This window comes from Phyllostomus hastatus, unplaced genomic scaffold (assembly GCF_019186645.2).
Source record: "Phyllostomus hastatus isolate PE091 unplaced genomic scaffold, TTU_PhHast_1.1 phas_scaffold_1066, whole genome shotgun sequence".
Classification (NCBI taxonomy): domain Eukaryota; kingdom Metazoa; phylum Chordata; class Mammalia; order Chiroptera; family Phyllostomidae; genus Phyllostomus; species Phyllostomus hastatus.
The window spans coordinates 10,001,835-10,021,637 of NW_025334004.1; the positions used below are offsets into that span (position 1 = coordinate 10,001,835).

At 44.9% G+C, this 19,803-nt stretch overlaps 1 protein-coding gene across 2 annotated transcripts in view; it reads right to left on the minus strand.

Annotated features, from left to right (window-relative positions):
• The window catches only part of PIK3AP1 (phosphoinositide-3-kinase adaptor protein 1), a 150,080-nt gene that overhangs the window by 85,438 nt on the left and 44,839 nt on the right, over nt 1-19,803 (minus strand). Inside the window, exons 3-4 of one of the 2 annotated variants that reach the window (XM_045854501.1) lie at nt 10,665-10,725; nt 3,563-3,979 (exon numbers count right to left, since the gene is read on the minus strand). In XM_045854501.1, coding sequence (XP_045710457.1) covers nt 3,563-3,979; nt 10,665-10,725 — 478 coding nt within the window. Of the gene's footprint in view, nt 1-3,562; nt 3,980-9,742; nt 9,912-10,664; nt 10,726-19,803 lie in introns of those variants that run through there. The other variant, XM_045854502.1, reaches the window with a different exon arrangement.

The following is a 19,803-nucleotide window of genomic DNA, read 5'->3' on the forward strand; positions in this document are numbered from 1 at the left end:
TGACCACTGACCTGACAAAGGGAGGGTGGCGTAGACACTCACTCGATGTGGACCCCTGACCAGCAGCAGCAGCAGCAGCAGCAGCAGAAGCAGCAGCAGCAGCATGAGCTGGTTGCCTGTTAGAAATGCAGAATCTTGGGCCCCACCCAGACCTACAGACGCAGAGCTGAAGATTCCCCAGGGCCTCCTGAACACAGTCAGCGTTGGGAAGCCCCTGTGGAGGTAACACAGCAGCAAGAGAAAGTATAACCGACATCCTGTAACTACACTTAACCTAAGTGTCTGGAATAATTACCTCCATGACCAGTTCTACTCTCTAAAGCTTTTGATCCTTAAGCTTTATTTTAAATTTTAAGTGGTCTCAAGTTTAGCCTACATTTTAAATGGTCTCAGCGAAGATCTCATTAAGTAGTCATGTTTTTTCACAAACTATCTCAAAGTTAAGAAAAAATATATACATAAATACCCTGGGGACTTTACCATTTTCAAGGGTTACATGGGTTAAAAATTGAGGTCTTTTTGTTCACTGCTATTTTCTGCTGGGGTCATAATAGGGGCACAACCAATCCGTCTTCAGTTTTGAGCTAGAAAGCTCAGGGAGCTGTGGTGAGGGAGGAAGACTGAAGTCAGAACAGAAATGTGCTCCTGGTGAAAAGAGAAACCTCACATAAGGGAATTTTATAATCAAAAGGCTATGAAGGTCCCATGCGCCAACCATGGTTCCAAAGGTGAGTTGCTTTAGACTAGTCTCCACTCACATACCCCCTGGGTCGTGGAACTCACCACCTCCACGGGCCATCCATTCCATCTCTGTGTGCTCTCACTGTTCCTACACTTTCCTGAAATTTGTCTCCCTGTAGCTTTCAACAGCCCTATAATCAGTAACTCCATGATTACTGTCCTTACCATTAGTTTTTCCCCATTTTAAATCCAGAAAGTCAAAGAAACACATTTTGTGTATTTTTTTTTCCTCATAGGTCTGGGGCAGCTTATAGAGGTGAAATGCATGATATTTCTATTTTTCCCTTTTATTTTAAGGTCCCTTAGGAAAACTTCATGTATATAAGAGGAATACTCAAATAAACCATCACAAGTTATAGAGAACGTAACCAAGGACAATTCTACCAGACACCTAGTATTGGGATACTACTGTTTTTAAACACTATTAGCCTGAAACTTCCTAGGAGTCAAAGCAGGTATGAAATAGGGCAAGAAGATGGTGCTTCAAAAATATCTGAGACTCTTAGGCCTGGGAGAGTTGTAGGCTATTAGCCCTGTAAAGTGTCTTAGATCAAGCCTAATTCTACCTCTGACAGAGAAGACTGAAACCAAAAGAAGCTAAGTGACTTGCCCGAAATTGGGCATCTATTTTGCAGCAGAGACAGGCCACTGAGTGTCTCTACCGATGCTCAGAGATCTTTTTGCTACACTGCCTGACTCTGAGTCTTGTTTGTTTTTTAAAATTCATTCATTCATTCATTATTTTCAAAGAGAGGGGAGGGGAGGGAGAAAGAGAGGGAGAGAAACATCAGTTGGCTGCCTCTTGCATGACCCCAACTAGGGACCTGGCCTGCAAACCAGGCATGTGCCCTGACTGGGAATCGAACCTGGGACCTTTCAGTTGACAGGTCCGTGCTCAATTCACTGAACCACATCAGCCAGGGCTGAGTCTTAAGTTTGTTAAGAAAGCTTGTCTAGAATAAAAAGTCAGAGCTACAGCACATAACTGGGCTGACCAAGGGTGATGGCTATGGACACCCCAAAAGCAAACCCAAGCCATCCTGTCACATACAGAGAGCTTAAACCCCCAAACTCACAAACCTAACCCCAGATAAGAAAGTTGCACTGAAGCGTGAGCCACCTTTCCTCCTCCTCCTCCTCTTTCCTAGAATTCCATTTGTTCCCACATATCCATTGGTTTTGAACTGCAGAGATTTTCCATTAAGCAGCTCATTTTAATCCCCCACTAAAATAATCTTTCTGATGAAAGGCTATTTGCTCTCAGAACACAAACAGCACTGCAAAACACTTCATTCTTTCTGAAACACTCAAAACTAAAGGCCCACAGCATACAGAGCCAGAGTTGTTAGCAAAAAGTAAAATATTATAGGCCATCCATTTATCCCGACATCTAAACATTAGATGTATCCAAACAATATTTTAAAAATCCTTTTTAGCATCTATTTTTTAAAACCACACCAGTGTAATGTTGTAAAGAAAACCTGTTAGAGCACGCAGCATAAGGTGCCAGCACAGGGACAATCCACCCGTGGAGCTCTGCACTGGTGGGTGGGTCACGGCGGCCGGCCCACAAGATCCTAATGGACCTTTGCCGCGACATAAGCTAGTCCGCAGAAACAACGCGGTGTCTCAGGTCTTTGTAAATTTAGGCAGATCACAGCTACCTCGAAGCAATGAAGTGCGATCAAGCAAGTATGGAGTGTGTGCTTTTTCTATCATTGTGTCCTTCTGAAGTAAAAATAAGCAAATCCAGAAAAAATTACTAATCCAGGTCCCAAGCATTTCAGGTGAGATCCTCAGGCTAACACTAGTCATTCATATTTCAAAATGAGCTGGGATCCCACTACATTACATGACCTGTTTGTATTTATTGTTTTAAAGCAAAGTATTCCTAATATAAAAGCATCTAGAAAGCTATGTTAGCTTCTTAAGGTCACTAAAAATTTGTGAATTCTTGATTCAGTTCATCAAATGAGATGGGTGGATGAACCAGATTAATACCCAAGTCACACCTGGGAAAACTGAACATAATTACAGCACTCCGGAGTTCTCCAGGTTTCTTTGTTGGCATCAGGTTTATAAGATCTTAAATGGTAAGAGGACAGAAGAAAACACACAGCCTGCTCGTGCCCAGAGTGAGACAAAAACAGAAAACAAAAAGAGGAAGAAAAGCTGTGACATGTGTCCATCCAAGAGCACATCTTCCGTTACTGTTAATCAGAGTGTATGTCACACTTCCTGGGGCCACTGAAGTCATCAACCCTGGCAGAGAGGGGCGGAATTTTCCCACTTTAAAGGGAGAAAATGGGCAAAAAAACGGAAGCTAGCTGATGGGAAATAGAGGGGTGTTTCTCTATAAATATCCAGAAGCAATCCTTTTTCAACAAAAATCTTATGGCCCCATGATGGTAAAATGGAAAGGGCTTCCAGGCAGGAAGGCAGGCAGTCCTGTTCCTCACACGCCCACCAAACTAGGTCCCAGCCTCCCACCCCCACTGCCTTCTTACTGGGCTGGAACCTGTGTCCTGTACCTTCCAAGGTGTAGAAAACTCTAGAAAGGCTTTTGTCCTGGCACAGAACCCAAGGGAAAGTGTCATCTCCCTCTCCCGCATTGCAGACCTATCTTCTCGTTATTCCATCCCAGGAATGCACTGCTCTACATCCACAGATATGACTGGGGCTCTTAGCATAGTGAGATGCATGCCCATTTTGTAATATAAATGACTAGTGTTAAAGTGACAGTGTCTCACCTGGAATGCCTGGGCCTTCATCAGTCATTTTTCTAGGGCTTGTTCATCTTTACCTCAGAAGAGATCCTTACCTTCAGAAATGGCCTTCTTCACGACTGCCACATAAGTCTCAGGCTCGTCGTCACACGTGAACTCCTGCCAGTGTGCCCAATCTGGAAAGAAGTCCAGGAACTCCTTGCTGTCCCGCACCCCGCAGAGCAGCCGGACCATGCGGTGCGGAGGGTGGAAGGCTCTCTGCAGCAGGGGCAGCAGGGCCGGCTGGCTGAAGCACTGCACCAGCTCTGTAGACAGCAGCACCACGATGCAGCGTGGGCTGAGAAAGAAGGTCAAGTCTTCAGCCGAGAAGGAGGTCTCGGGGCCCAGCCTGTAAGTCAGCGTCTTCTGGGTGCGGACCTGCCGGCTGGCCAGGAAAAGGTCCTGGAGATACTGGCACCATTCCTCAGCATCTGAGCTATAGAAGAGGAGGATGTCACACCTTCGGAACACCCCTAAGCAAGAAACAAGACACAGAAGTGTGTTAACACACCTGCTCCTTCTAAGCCCTGACCTGCAAGATATACCAACCAGACAAGGAGCCAGGCACCCACAATCTTCCAAGATCTGCCTCCAGCATACCTGCCTGACCTCTTCCCTCACTTACAATTGGTGTTACAACCTTACCAGACTCTCGGTTTTTGCCTAAATATACAAAGCCATTTCCAATGTTTACATTAGCTATTGCTTCTGCAGGCATACTCTTCCCCCCACAGCTGGCACAACACAGGACAGAGATGATAGTGATGATGATGGTCACCATTGTTGTCATAACAGCAAGCATTTCTGTATGCTCCAGACACTCTCCCAAGCCCGTTGCCTAGTAAACTAGGGGGAAGCAATCATCATAGGGACCTTCTAAGGTGGGCACTACCATCGGCCCCATTTTAAAGATGATAAAGCAGAAGTGGTGGTTAAGCAGCTTACCCAAGATCCATAGTGGCAGAGTCAGAATCTGAACTCAGAGAGCCTGGCCCCAGAACCTGGCTCTTCCCCCAATGCAGTGGTGACGAGCACAGGTCTGAAATCAGGCAGCCGGAGTTAGTACCTTGGCTCTGTGAAGTATTAGCTGTGCAACCTTGGGCAAGTTACTTAAATATTCTAAACCTCAGTTTACTCATTTGCAAATGGAAATACAACAGAAATATTTATCAGTGAGAATTAAATCAGAATTTTATGTAAAGTGCTAAGCAACGTGTTTGGCATGTAGTAATCCCTCAGCAATTGGCACCTGCTATCATTATCATCACATTATTATACACAGTGCATTAATACAAACAGTAACCGTGGTTGAATTAATGCCTACGCAGTACCATCCGTCAGGTGTCCCTCACCACACATGGTCCGTGATGTGGGCCTTCTTCTTCTAGTAAAGCATACATGCCAGAAACCATCAAAAGCTTCAGAGAAATACTGAGTTAGAAAGGGTTTTGGGGGATCATTTGGCTCAATACCTCCTTTAAAGATGAAAAAAAAACCCCACTTCAGTTGTGAAGATAAATTCACACTCAGTAATTAGTCACAAAGCTAGGACTAAATGGATTAGAAGAAGAATAAGATCTCAGAAAGGGTGTGGTCCCATACATTAGTGAGGAAGAAGCCATCGACAAGGTCTTCAATGGGTTGACAAGCAATGGCGAGGAAGGGAAGAAGAGACTTCCTAGAGCATAAGAAGCGCCCTTAAGAAGGCAGTGTGTGTCCTGGAGCAGTGACTGACCTAGCAGGAAACCAGCGACTTTACATGGCCCCGACCACAAGGCCACGAGCGATGTATGCCACGTCTATGAGGAGACAGTGACCGAAAAGCAAAACAGCATTTTGAAGACTGACGGGTTCTGAGACATTGAGGGAGTAAGCATTCAGTTCACCATGGGTCCTGCCTCGCCACTCCTTGCTTTCCTGTTAACAGACATCACAAAACCTGTTGTTCAGTACAGACCTCTAGTCATTGAGGGAAGTTTAAATGTTAATAATAGGAGACATGGAATGTGGAGTATACGGAATTCTCTCCTGTCTTCACAGTTTTTCTAGAAATGTAAAACTTCTAAAATAAAAGTTTAAATATAAAATTGAAATATGAAAAATGCATTTAAAATGTCTCATTCCAGGGGTTCTAGTGTTAAATCCAACTGCTCTTTGAGCAACAGTACCTGAGAAGGAAGTGGTTAGCACCTCAGCCCAGTTGGCATCACAACCCACTTGGCCACCACCCATCTGGAGTGTGACTTCAGACCAGTACACTAAATCGAAGCAAATTTTGCCTCAACATAAGTGAGGACAATGAAACCTATCAACTTCCTGAACTCTGCTCTGCTGCTGAAACTGAAAGCTGGGAAAGTTGTAAGAAAGTCCAAAGTTGAAGTTAAAGTCCCTCCATAACATGCTGGGCAATGACACAGGACTAAATGCTTTGTCAGCAACTCTGTCTTATGTAGGGGACACCCCTTTTGTCAAAAATCTTCCTCTAGCCATAAGTCATTTTTTCACATGTGCCAAATCAATTCTCTCATTTTTGGATGTTTGTTTATTAAAAGAAATGAAATACATGAACCAACAAGGAGTTCATCAATCCCAGACAGCAATGAAGAAGGGTCTTTGTAGAGCTTAAAGGAGGCTCTTGAAGGAGAAAGGAATGGGTATAGAAGGTTTGGCTATAGGAGGAAGGAATGGGTATAGAGAGTTTGGCTATAGGAGGAAACAGGAATGGGTAACAGTAGAGCAGGGGCTGGCTGGTGGCAATAGAAAGTGATGATGATGGCAAGAAACACACTGACAGAGAGAGAGGTTCCTTTGAAAGATTCAGAATCCTGCTGAGAAGAGAACAAAGAGGAAGTGCTTCTCAAGCTACCCAGCCCAGACCATTTCTTTAATCTGTAGGTGACACTGGCATACAACTCATCTGTCCAGGGGCCCTGTGTTTGAACCCGCACCATACTGAAAAGGGATGCAGCAAAGGGAAGGTGACCAGGATAGGAAGAGATCTGCAAACAGTTCATGTGAGGAGTTTCCAGAAATTTCAAGTTTTGAGGCTTGTTAGGAACATTGAGGGACCTCAAGGATCAGATGGAAGTTAAGATCATGAACAAGTAAAGGTCCTTTCAAACCCTATTCCCCTGAAAGTACAAGGATAGTAGAAGGATCTGGAGATAAGAGATACTCATGAGAACTTTCTTCGAGGGTATGAGGCTGACATATAGAGAAAGTCATTCTAGTTTTCACCAACCAGACTTGGCCACTTGGGAAAGTTATGAATGGCCTCCGTCTCCTCTCTCTCATGTGTAAATACAAGAGATGCCATCAGAGGCCTAGAGAATATTCCGGGATAGGCTAATTCTACTCCATTTTATTTTGCTTCTCAAGTTCCTTCAAGGACAGGAACCAAGATTCTCCTTGATTTCAACAGGCAAATATGCCTTTCAAAAGCAAAAGACAAATGATTATTACCCTTCAGTAGAAGGGAATTTAAGGAGACCACATGATTCAGCCATAAGAAGAATGATGATAGCTGTTAAACTTGGGTGAATCTTATTATTGAAATTATTATGCTATGTGAAGAAAGCCAGTCACAAAAGACCACATACTATATATCCCACTTATATGAAAGTGCAGAGTAGGGAAATCTATGGAGACAGAGAGTAGAACTCAGGGGTGGGGAGGAAGAGGGAATAAGGGGATGATAGCCGAAGCAGACAAAGTTTCTTTTTGAGGTGATGAAAATGTTATGAAATTGACTATAGTGATAATTGTACATATGTGTGAAGATACTAAAAACCACTGACCTGTACACTTGAAATGGGTGAACTGTATTGTATGTGAATTATATGTCAATAAAGCTGTTTAAAAGAAGAAGGAGGATGAGGAGGAGAAGACCACATGGAAGAGTGGCCTGGATGACTCCAGAGCCCACAGCATCTTGGCAAGAGATACTGTCACCACCATGACATGCCACCATGGTTCATTGTATCTCCAGATCTCAGGGAGCCCCAGGGACCCCAGAGATGCAACTCCCACTTGCAGCACCCTGAGCGGCATCTCACCACAGAGGATGCTGACAGATCTCACCGTTGGAGATGTCTACGGAAGCCACTGCAGAGCCCACATGCCCCAGATTTGGCCACTGGGTCTGAGTCCCCATCTGATGAGACCACACCATCTAGCCCTCTAGCCCCTTTGTCCACACCCACTTAAAGATGCACTCAGGACACTAAAGGAGGGCTTCCTCTGCCTCATCGGACCACCCCCCACCTTCTGTTTCCTAGACATAACTGCCCAGAGCACGTTCCCAGCCACAGAAGGAGGTAGAAGTTTCACTCACTTCATCTCCTACTTCTCCCCAGTTACCCACCTATTCTGGACACCTCCTTAAATACACCACATACACCCATTTACTCTTCTTCTACCTGGAGCCCTCCTCTCCTAAATGTTGCCCTCCCCCACCCCCAAACTTCAGGTTATTGCTCATATGTCCCTTTCTCCATGAGGCCTAACCTAGCTGCCTCATTTAAAATTATAACCCTAACTAACCTCCTTTACCCCTCTCTATTGTTTTTCTTTTTCTTATTTCTTTTTACTTTTCTTTCATTCAGTTTTATTGTTATTACACTTTATTAATTATCCTATTACAGTTGTCCCAATTTTCCACCTTTGCCCCCCACCGCCCAGAACCCCCACTCCCTCAGTCTATTGCTTTTCCATGCACTTCTCATATCTATGCTCCTTATTCAGTGTGTTGCCTGCCTTCCCCCACTGCCCCGTAAACTCCATGGGGACATCACTTACGTCTGTTTTGTTTACTGAATATATACCTGACACCTAGAACAGGGTCTAGACACAGTGGTCATGCAGTAAGGATTTGTTGTGTGAGTGAATTCCCTCTAGATAACTGCCTCAGCTTTCAGATGGGATGTGTGAACTGTGAACCTGCTATCACCAAGGGCTCCTCATTCACCATGCAGCCTCTTCCAACCTCCAGAGCCCAACTAGGGCACCATGAGGCTAACTTTAACTACCTTTCCACTCTCCTTAAGGAGGAAGCCCGTATCCCCAAATCTAATAGAACTGTCACCATTGGCCTTTTTTTTCTACCCCTGCCTTTGAAGCACCTTTAGAAGGCTAGACCTCAGGGGATATAGCATCTGCCTGCATTCACCAAGAACAGTCAGTACTTTCTCCCAGCCAGCTAGAATTTATTCTTCAAGAGGCTTTTACATCCTGTTTTCATGTGTTATCTCTACTAAAACGTCCTAAGATGGGAAGGGAAAACACAGGTAAAAACACTTGCAAACTGTAAACATGGCAACTGTAATATCTGCATCTAGTAATTCTTTGGTCACTTATGCTTTCCTTCGCAAGACTATAAACTCCTGAAGAGCAGAGACCAGGCGTGTCCTGATCACCGCTGAGACCGTATTTAAGGTGCGCATCATCCCTCAGCGTGCACAGTGAGTGTTCATCAGTTTCCTCTATGATCATCATTATGTGATTCGTCCTGGATCTCAGTGAGGGAGTGAACTGAAGTGTGCACACCCCAGGAACCAAGAAGTGAACCCAAAGACTAATCAGAAAAGCCTCCATACCTTTTGATAGGTAGAAACCCAGTGGCCTCCACCTCTCCCCCACTCCCCAAAGTGGTGCAAAAGACATAGGAAAAGTAAAGCGAAAGGAATGAAGTTCCTACATTCCTACCGAAATTCCAGGCGAAAAACAAAGCCAGGATGGGCAGAGGAAGTGGGCTTGGGAAGGTGGCCCAAGGGTCGCCTTGGATCTTCTAGTGCCAACGTAGGACTCTCTGAGCGCCCCCTATCGGTCTGAGAAGCGTTTCGCCCGCGCAGACAAGTTGGCTCTGGCTACTTTCAACTCAGACTCTGGGTTCACAGAGTTGGAAGAGCAGGAGAAACGACCCTCAGAGGCTCCGAGGGCTAGAAATAGAAGGGGAAAAGAAATTTAGAAGGCGAGGACAGAGGACGGTCAGGCAGGGGCTGCAGAGAACCGCGCAACAGGCTGGGAAGGAGAATCTGGGGAAGTCGAAGTGGGGGAGCTTTGCCACCGAGAACTGGGGGAAAGAACAGAAAGAGAACAGATCCCTCACGAAGAAGGCCGACAGCGTTGTGAGCGGGAGGGCGCTCAGAGGGCTGCAAGGGTCCAGAGAGCGCCCGGAGAGAGGAAGGAGCACGCCATCTGGGAGGATCCCAGATGGGCCAGGCGCCCTGCCTACGCACCTGAGGCTGCCATGCCGCGGGGGGCAACTCTCACACCTGGCTCGCTGCGCGCGTGGGGCCTGGTGCACGGAGCAGGGGGCCGGCGGCGTCCCTGGGCGCGGGCCGGAGGGGACACCGGCTCCGCGCAGGACTAGCCGCGGCTCTGACGCTTCCTCCCTGCAGGCTGCGAGGACTCGCCGAGAGGGCGTGTCCACAGGGCCGGCCCCGCCTGCGCCTGCGGGGCTCAGCCCCGCGGCACCTGCACCCCTAGCCGTTGCGGAGGGGAAGTGAGAACCCCTGTCCCGCCTGCCAGCCAGCTCCCCGCACAGCCTCCGCTCCCCCCACACCCTTCCACCGTCGCTCGGGGTAGGGAACAGGCTGGGGGCTTCACTCCACGTGCTCCCACTCCCCACGAAACCAGCCTGGTCTTGTCGCCACGAAAGGCAGCCCGAAGTGGAGAGGGTGTTGAGAGGGGAGGGAGGAAGAAAGTTGAGCGGCATGTCAGACCCCTGTGACCTGGGGCTGGTTGGGGGTTTATGAGCACAGCTGGCCGAGCCTTCTCCCCATCCCCTGGGGCTTTCTCCCTGAGTCGCTGCCCCGGCAGGAAGGGGGTGGGGGCAGGAAGGGGAAGAAGTACCTTCCCTGGCACCTGGCCCTGGGTGCCAGACGTTGCCCTTGACTACCCTTCAGTAACTCCTTGGACTTGGTCTCCTGGTGGCACACGAACATTAACGATCATCTCACATGATGAACACATAATGCAGTTATCTTTTTAAGTCTGATGCACTTGAGGTAGCCCTCATCACGATCTTCATGTTAGAGCTAAAGAAACATGTGAAATACTCCAAATACTGTATCTTGCTCAGACTCCCGTGGGGAGAAAACGCTCCCGAGGTTCCATACGAGTCCGGAGATAGAGCTCTCACTTAACTCTTGCACTCACCTGCCAGCTTCTTGTCCTCCTTCCTTTGCCTGCTCTGGTAACTGATATGAGTAGCGCTGTCCTTTGGGATCCTCAGCAACGCAGGGTCCAAGAAGATGGATCCAGAGAGCAGAGATGAGGGAAGCATAGGGTTAGGCAAAGGTGGAAATAAATGGATTTACGACTGGAAATGCCAGTGTTGAGGCTGAAAATTCATTTTCTTCTGTTGCCATAACAAAATGGCTTAAAAGAACACAAATTTATTAACTTATGGTTCTGCATTTCAGAAGTTCCAACACGAGTGGCCCTGGGCTGAAATCAAGGGTCAGCAGGGTTGGGTTCCTTTCTGGAGGCTCTAGAAGAGAACCCATTTCCTTGTCCTTTTCAACTTCTAGAGACAGCACACAGTGGCTCATGGCCTCCGTCATCTTCCAAGCCAGCAACATAACATCTCTCTGACCCTGCTTCTGGGTTGTTGCATCTCTCTCCAATTCTCATCTGCCTCCCTCTTCCACTTTTAAGGATCCTAGCAATCACACTGATCCCGCCCAGAGAGTCCAGGAAAATCTCCCTGTTTAAGGTCAGCTGACTAGCAACTTTAATATCATCTACAACTGTAATTCTCTTTTGCCAAGTAACATAACATATGCACAGGTTCTAAGAGTTAGGACGTAGGCATCTTTGGGGTTGGGGGGAGGGTGTTACTCTGCCTACCACAGTCCTGAATTCCAAAAGGGGAGATAAGCTTGCCATCCACGATACCTTACACTAGGGGTGTCAAACTCATTTTCAGGGAGGAGGCAGGGCGAGGCCACATCAGCTTCACAGTTGCCTTCAAAAGGCTGAATGTAACTTTAGGACTGTATAACTGTAACTACCCTTAACAGTTAAGCAAGAGCTTGGTGCTGCCGCCAGGTAGAAACAAAGTGCCAGGTGGGATAAAACAAGGTGGAGGGCTGGATGCAGCCTGTGGGCCTTGTGTTTGCCACCTGTGCCTTACACCTACACCTTACATTTAGGACTTCTCTGCCCTCCAGACCAGGTTAGACACACATACACACACCCATTGTATACTTTCACAGCCCTATATTGTTATTTAGTAAAAATTGCATAGATATTTTTGGGCACTTATTTAAATTTATGTCTCCTCCATTCAACCCTAAGCCCCTCAGAGGCAGGATCCAAGCCTGCCTTTTTCACCGTAGAACCTCCAGCACTCAGAGCCAACTGTGACACAGGGAGTATGCTCAAAGCATTTGAATGAGTGAATGAATGAATGTGGCCAGGAAATCCTTAAATTTAAGATAGCTTGGAATTTTCAGATGCTGAAAATCTCGGAACTCTAAGCTTGGAGGAGGGGAAAATAAGATGTCAAAAAATAGGTTATACATAATAAAAGCCATCCAAGTAAGGAAAATGGTGAGCTAAAAATTGGAAATGTTGAGTTTGAGGTACCCCTGGGATATCCTGGGCGCTATGTCATTGTGGAAGAGAGAAACAGGGCTTAATGTCCTGTCTGGGATGTCACCCTTGGAATTAAAGCTGCACGAGTGAATGAGGAAGAGGGAATAGAGAGCAAGCACCTGGCCTCAAAGGCAGGACCACGGGGAAGGGCCATGCTCAGGGGCCATGGAAAGAAGAGTCTGCAAAGGATTGCTGAGTAACTGGAGAGGTGGGACAAGAGGCAGGCCAGAAAAACCAGGAAGCCAAGGAAGGAGGGTTTTGAGAAGAAGGCAAGAGGGTAGATCACAGCAGGGTGGTCAGGGAGAATAAAATTTGATATGGAAGCAATAGGTCACGGAGGTCACCAGTAACATCCGGGAGTGCAACCTGGAACAGCAGAACCTGGGCTGCTGGAAGACAAAGAGATGGAGTGGGTGGTGAGCAAGGCAGTTGGGACAGGGACACAGATCTGAATGGAAAGACAGGGGCCCTGAACTCTTACATCAGCCCTCTAAATCCTCTCCAAGCCCACTTTGGGACTTGGAGCAAGCTATAAACTCCAAAATCTTGTTTCCTTATGTGTACAGAAGGCATTCCAGCTCAGAAAACACTAGGACTGTGTGCAATGCTCCACTTGGAGAACTGTGCTCGAACACTGGTCTTCCAGACTCTACCCTCTCCCGCACCCTCTCTCCCTCTCTTTGGCAGCCTGTGGGCCTGGCAGGTCTATATTCCTTGTCAGAATATAGATGAATGTACTGAGGGTATATTCATGTATTTGAGGTTGTCTCCCCTGATCACACACTCCCCACCTCACCGTCCAAATTCATGGTCCTCCTTCTAGCTCCAGATGTTAGGGAGTGAAGACCCTTTTCTGCTTCCAAGAGAGTCTGGACAACTTTGAAACCAAAGCATACTTCTGTTCATTCCATGCAAATACTTGTTAGGACTGTTACAGGGTGTCTGCTAGCTGTGGGTAAGGTCCTGGGGCTGGACCACCTGTCCAAACCCTGAACGCTCCCACTGCCACACCACACTGACCTCTGGAATCTGGCCAGGAAGGGTATTCAGAGGCCAACATTCCCTTAGGGAAATGGCATAACTTGTCCTTGACACTGGCAGTCCCACCCCGTCTCTTTGCAGAGCAGGTGGGGTTAGGGGAAGTGGTGTCTGTCTCTACATCTCCATTGGGTGGTTTTCACAGAACGTGGAAGGGAGGGTGACTGCCCCTCTGAAGGACCCTGCTCTGCCCCTGTGCCTGGCTCTTGGGACAGGGTCTGCACTCAATCCCTCCAGCACCAGATGGCCCGAGGATGGGTGCTAGGCAGGATGGAAAACCTGGACCAGGCTGCTGCCCAATGGTCTTGTTGGCTTGGTGAACAGGAAAGGCCAGAGAGATGAACACATGTCATCCAAGGGACAGAGGGGTGAGGAAGGGGGAGAAATCCCTGCTTTTCACATCTTCAAGACATTATTTCATAATCTCTCAGGCCTGGGGACCAGACACTGTTTCCTAGTTATAAAGACCTCACTTGCTAGGATAAAAGGTAGAGGTGGAGGAGCATGCCATCGTGGTTGTTCTTAATTCATCTTAATTTTCTTGACTATCCTATGAGGAAGGTACAAATAGCATACACATTTTACAGACACCAAAGTTAATTAACTTGCTCAAGGACACACAGCTAGTAAGTTGCAGAGCTGAGTTTTAAACCCAGATGGTCTGGCTCCTGAGTCCACGCTCCTGCCCACTACAGTAGGTAGTAAGTGCTTGAAGCAGACCCCGCTGTGATCTGAAGGTACACACAAATCACCACTGGCCTGTGCTGGCTTCACCTCCCATTGCAGGTAAGCAGGACAATAGCTCTCTGTCACCTAAGAGTTCCCCCTGCTCTGCCAGGAGTACCTTCCCCTCATGAAACATGAGCATCAGGAAAGGGCCTCCCTCAGAGTTCCCCCAGCATCCCCACCTCTGCCCACCTCCCTGTCAGTGTCCCATAAGACAATCAGCATCTTTCACCAGTGCATCTGCAGTGCCTAGCACTAAGGCCGGCACATAGTAGATGTCCAACAAGCATTAGCTGTTTGTTTTTAAATCATCAAGTTCAACCTGCTCTTTTTTTACAGATAGACACTGGTATGCAGGTGACACCTAGTCTGGCCAAGGACCAACAACCTTCACCTGAGGGCCTTCTTCTTTGCTTTGATCAGGAGATCAGGAGAATCCATGTGTTCACATAGACAGGATGGAGTGGGTGAAGAGTGGGCCACAGGGGATGGGCTGGTGGCCCATCACAGGTGGCAGAGGGAAAGGAGTTCCAGGATTCTAGGTGTCTGGTTTTGCCTTGCAAACACCCTGGATTTATAAAGACTGCTGCTTTTTCTATCGGCTCAGGACAGTTTCAGTCCACCCCAGTGGGGAATCATACTAAAACCCAGAGCAGGCTATTTGGGGACCTGTAGCTTTTCAGGAACAGGTAGCTTTGCAGATGAAGCCTAGCCGTCTTGCAAGAGTGAGGCTTCCTTCCCTACTCACCAAAATGACCAGTCCACATGAAGGTTCTACCGCAGCCCAAAGGCCCCTCCTAGGACCATGTGGAGCAATGGCAGTGCCCATCTCCAGGCCCTGAATCAAGTTCACAGGCACAAACATTGAGCATCAACTGTGTGGCCAGCTCTGCTCAGAGTGCTGTCACTTACTCAGGTTTCTTGAGTCTTTACATCAAACCTGTGAGGTAGGAGTATTATCATCCCATTTTACAGATAAACTGAGGCTTCAATGAGGTAATCCACTGGACCCAAGGTCACTTCATTTTGAAGTCAAAGCTAAATTTTGAATTTAAATCCATTTGTTACACACGAGCTGCCTCTTGTCATGCATTGTGATTCAGAGGCCAGCCCAACTATTCTGTTCTAGTTCCACGATTCCCCAACCCACATGTAACCTTTGTAACCAGAAAATGGAGCGCTGCAGAGATTACTGGTCGCACATCTAATATCTCTTGTCCCCATGCTTCTGAGTAACAAAATTCCAATTTACTGGGGGCATCAATATACTCAGCCAAAAGACTCCATTCCCCAGCATCTCTTGCAACAAAGATGTAAATGGAAGTCATTGGATGGGGCATCAAGAAAGGTTCTTTATAGGAGGCTTAACTCTGCTGGAATATACCCTTCTCTCTTCCTCCCTCCACCACCTGCCTCTGTTCCTGACTGGAACATGAATGAAATGGCTGGAGATTCAATAGCCCTCTTCGATTATGAGGGGACTGTGTGAACAAAGGCCACACACTAAAGACTGTAGAGCAGGAAGATGGACAGTCTGATTCCCTACTGACCATGGAGCCCCCAGTTAAGCTGCAGGTTTCCATCTCTGAATTCTTTTACATGAAATAAATACATCTCTGTCTTGTCTGAGTCATAATTACTTGTTCTGCTGTATGTAGCCAAGCCTAATTCTCTCCTGATATGAGAATGGATGCTAACATTTATTGAGCACCATCTGTTATCCGTGAACTTTCTTATGCTATCTCAGTTAATCCTCACAATGATTCTGAATCATAGGTATTATGTCAGTTTTTATCATAGGTGTCACCATCACTTCCTGGGTGAAAAAGTTGAGATTCAGAGATGTTAGATAAATTTTCCATGGTCATTTAACCGGTAGCAAACTGGGATTCAAACCCAGCTCAGAGCGAGCCCAATGTCCAGGGCCTCTCCATTGTACAGTGGCATAATGGGTGACTTCAAGGAGTTAATTAAAAGTGCTTCGGAGGACACCTGGGTGCCTGCAGGCAGAGGGTCACCACTGAGTCCTCGGCACCTCAAGCTGCATGCAGATGGTGCCTTCATTTGTGCATGAAAGCATATCTTGCACATTTTCTACTTCCGCCTTCTGAGGTGCTGAAGCAGAAAGTCTAGCCAGCTGTGATAGAAATTTTAGGACTTAGTCTCATTGACTCTCAGAATGTTAAAGTTGGAAAACACCCTAAAAGGTCATCATCAGTGGACACATGTAGAAACTAAGGCCAAGACAGCAAAATGACCTTTTGGACACCATACACTGAGTTAGGAACAGAACCAGGATTAGAAATTATGGTCCTGCCTCCTAGTCTAATGTTTCTCAGCTATGTCTGATCACCTATTTTTTTTTGTCTACCAGTAAAAAACAGCAAGTGCAGAAAATTCTTTCCTTGATATGTTGCTTTAATTTTGTAGTTGTTTCCCATAAATCTACCACAAGCTCCCAGAAGGTTAAAATGAACTTGAATATGTGTAGGATAAGCCCCACTTATATATTTTGCTAATTTACTAATACCTTCTTAAGGATTTTTGCATCTGCACTTGTGGGAATATTGGTCTGTAATTGTCTTCTTTATAATGCCTTTATTAGTTTTTGGTATCAGGATTAATCTGGTCTCATCAAATTTGAAAGTGCTTCCTGCTCCATTTTCTATTAGAGAAACATTGGTCTTATTTCTTTCTTAAATGTTTGATAGAATTAACCATCAAATCAATCTAAGCCTAAGCTTTTCTTTGTGTAAAAGTTTTGCTAACAATTTTAATTGTATCAATATTCAGGTTATTCAAATTTTGTATTTCATCTTGTGCTACTATTGGCCAATTGTATTCTTCACAGAATTTGCCCACTTCAACTAAGTTTTTAAAATTTATTAATATGAACTTATTCATAATATTTCCTATTATACTTGTAATGTCTGTAGGATCTGTAATGATAGCCTCTCTTTTATTTCTGTTATTGGCAATTTGTGTCTTCTCTCTCTCTCTCTCAGTCTAAGTAGATGTTTGTCAATTTTATTGAACTTTCCAAAGAAGCTGCTTTTGGTTTTGTTAATTTTTCTATTGCTTGTTCTCTATTTCGTTGGTTTGAGCTCTTTATTACTTCCTTCTCCTTACTTTGGGTTCACTTTGCTCTTGTTTAGCTCCCTAAGGTTCAAACTTTGGTGATTGATTTTATTCATTTCATCTTTTCTAATATAAACATTGAAAGCTCTAACTTCCCCTTAATTGGATGCTTTAGCTGCATCTCCCAAATTCAGTAGGTTGTGTTTTCATTATAATTTAGTTCATAATATTTTTCTAATGTACTCTCATTTCATCTTTGAGCCATGGCTTATTTAAAAGTGAGTTCATCTTCAAATATGGTGGGTTGTTTTTTTTTTAGAGATACCTTGTTACTGACTTCCATTATGGTCAGAATTTAGATTTGATATGATTTAAAATATTTTAATTTATGGCGGCTTGTTTTATGGTCCAGTTATGATCTATCTGAACAATAAAATAGCATGCATTCTGCAGTTGTTGGGCACACTGCTAATTAGCTCAGATGACTAGCGGTGCTCTTCTGAGCTTTGCTAATTTTTGTCCAGTCCTATCAATTGCTGAGAGATGTGTGTACAAATCTCCAACTGTGACTGTAGAATTATCTAACTCTCTCTTTAATTCTGACACTTTTTCTATCATGTTTTTGAATCTCTGTTACTAGGCATTACTAGGCATATACACATTTAGATTGCTATGACTTTCTGATGAGCCTTTTACCTCTAGTAAATACTGTGTAAATACTTTTATTGTTTTATTTATGGTAATTTTTTATTTTTAGAGGGAGGGTGAGGGAGGAAGAAGGAGAGAGAGAGAAACATCAATGTAAGAAAGATCAATCAGTTGTCTCATATATGCCCAGACCCAAGACTGAACCCAAAAGTTAGGTATATGCCCTGACCTGGAATCAAACTGGAGAACTTTTGCTTTGCCCGACAATGCCCAGCCACCAGAGCCACACCAGCCAGGGCTCTTTGTCTTCACATTTACTTGATCTGACCAGCCATCCATTATTCTTATGCTTACTGTTCACATGGCATAATTTTTCCAATCACTTACTTTCAATTTATCTGCATCTTAATACTTCACCTATATCTCCAAGGTAGATAACACATAGTAAGATCTTTCTCTTTATCAATTTTGACAATCTCTCCCTTTCAATTTGGGGCATTTAGTCTATTTATACTTAATATGAGTATTAATATGCTCAGAGTTAGGCCTACCATCTCACCATTTGTTTGTTGTTTATCCTCTCCGTATTTTTCTCCTCTATTCATCTTTTCCTGACCACTTGCTTTAATGTAAGAATTCCATTTTAATTTATTGATTGGCTATTTAGCTATACATTTTTTGAGTTAATTTTTAGTGCTTGTTCTAAGAATTATATATTCTTAATTTGTTGGAGTCTAGAGTTAATGTTTTATTGCTTTTCATAAAAATATAAGAAATTTTTATATTTCTTATATTTTTAGAGCCACTTACTCTTTCCTATCCCTTTACTTTGTGTTACAGTTATACATATAACATCTATATATTCATGATATAAACACCCACAAGACAATGTTATAATTTTTATATCAAGTGTTGTCTTAATACATGTTATTTTAAGTGAATTAAAAGGGAAAATAGTCATTTCCATTTTTATATATATTCCACTTCTGGTGCATGTCCATGTTCTGTCTAAAATCATCTCTTAAACCAACTAATATCATTTTGGTAACTATTCCATGGAATCAGAGGGGTCCTTATGTAGTAATTAGGACCACTGGCTAAATTTAAAAGAGAGAGAGACAGAAGAAGTTTGGGCACAGTTTGCTTTCTTGCTCTCTCCTTTCTGTGATGACTCTCCTCACTTTCCAGCTGCTGTATCCACTGATCCTTCCAGACAGTTGGACTGTGTGTGATCTGTCTGAACTTCAGCTGCCTCACAGGGCACGAACCAGGGCCTGCTATCTGTCAAAAAGCTATAAAATGGAGAAACCCAGCGCTGTTCACTCCCCTCCAGTGCCTGCCTCACCTCCAATGCCTGCTTTTTGTTACCCTCTAGTACTCTAGGCACTCGTTTGTTTTTGTCCAGAGTTCATGGTGCTAGCTGTGAAAGGGTTGGTCCAATAGAAGCCATTCCTCTATTATTAGAATCTAAAACCACTAGCATCTTGCCCGGGCTGGTATGGCTCAGTGAATTGAGCACCAGCCTGTGAACCTAACATTTGCTGGCTCAATTCCCAGTCAGATCACATGCTAGGGTTGCAGGCCAGGTCCCCAGCTGGGGGCATAGGAGAAGCAACTGATCAATGTTTCTCTCACATAGATGTTTCTCTCTCTTCCTCCCTTCCCCCCCTCTAAAAATAAATAAGTAAAATCTTTAAACAATAAAAATAAAATAAATAGAACCACTAACATCTTGAGCCCATGAGCCCAGTGAAGAGATGGATCAGCTGGATGGTTGCTTGAGGGGCCGCACTGTGAGGAATGCTAACACATCACAGAAATAAATCAGAAAGATGGTGCCAATTAACTCAGATTTCCATAGGTCACTCCATATGTAACAGATCAAACTTGAATTATTTCCTCTGTTGCTTAAGTAAACACATCCCTCAAGTGGACATTTAAGAACTAAATCAGTCCATTGATCTAAACATTCCTCTCGGTCAGTACATGTGCATCTAACTCATTCTTTTAAAAAGTTGTGTAATACTCCATAGCATCATAATATACCAACTCTCCTCTACTGATGGAATTTCATGTTAAGTTCTTGTTTTCCTTCAGGTGAGAGTCATCTTTTTGCCCCTACAAAGCCATGGCACAATAAATTTCCTTAAGTGCACTTCTTCATGTACTGCTATAATTCTTTCTGTAGGATGGATTACAAAAAGCG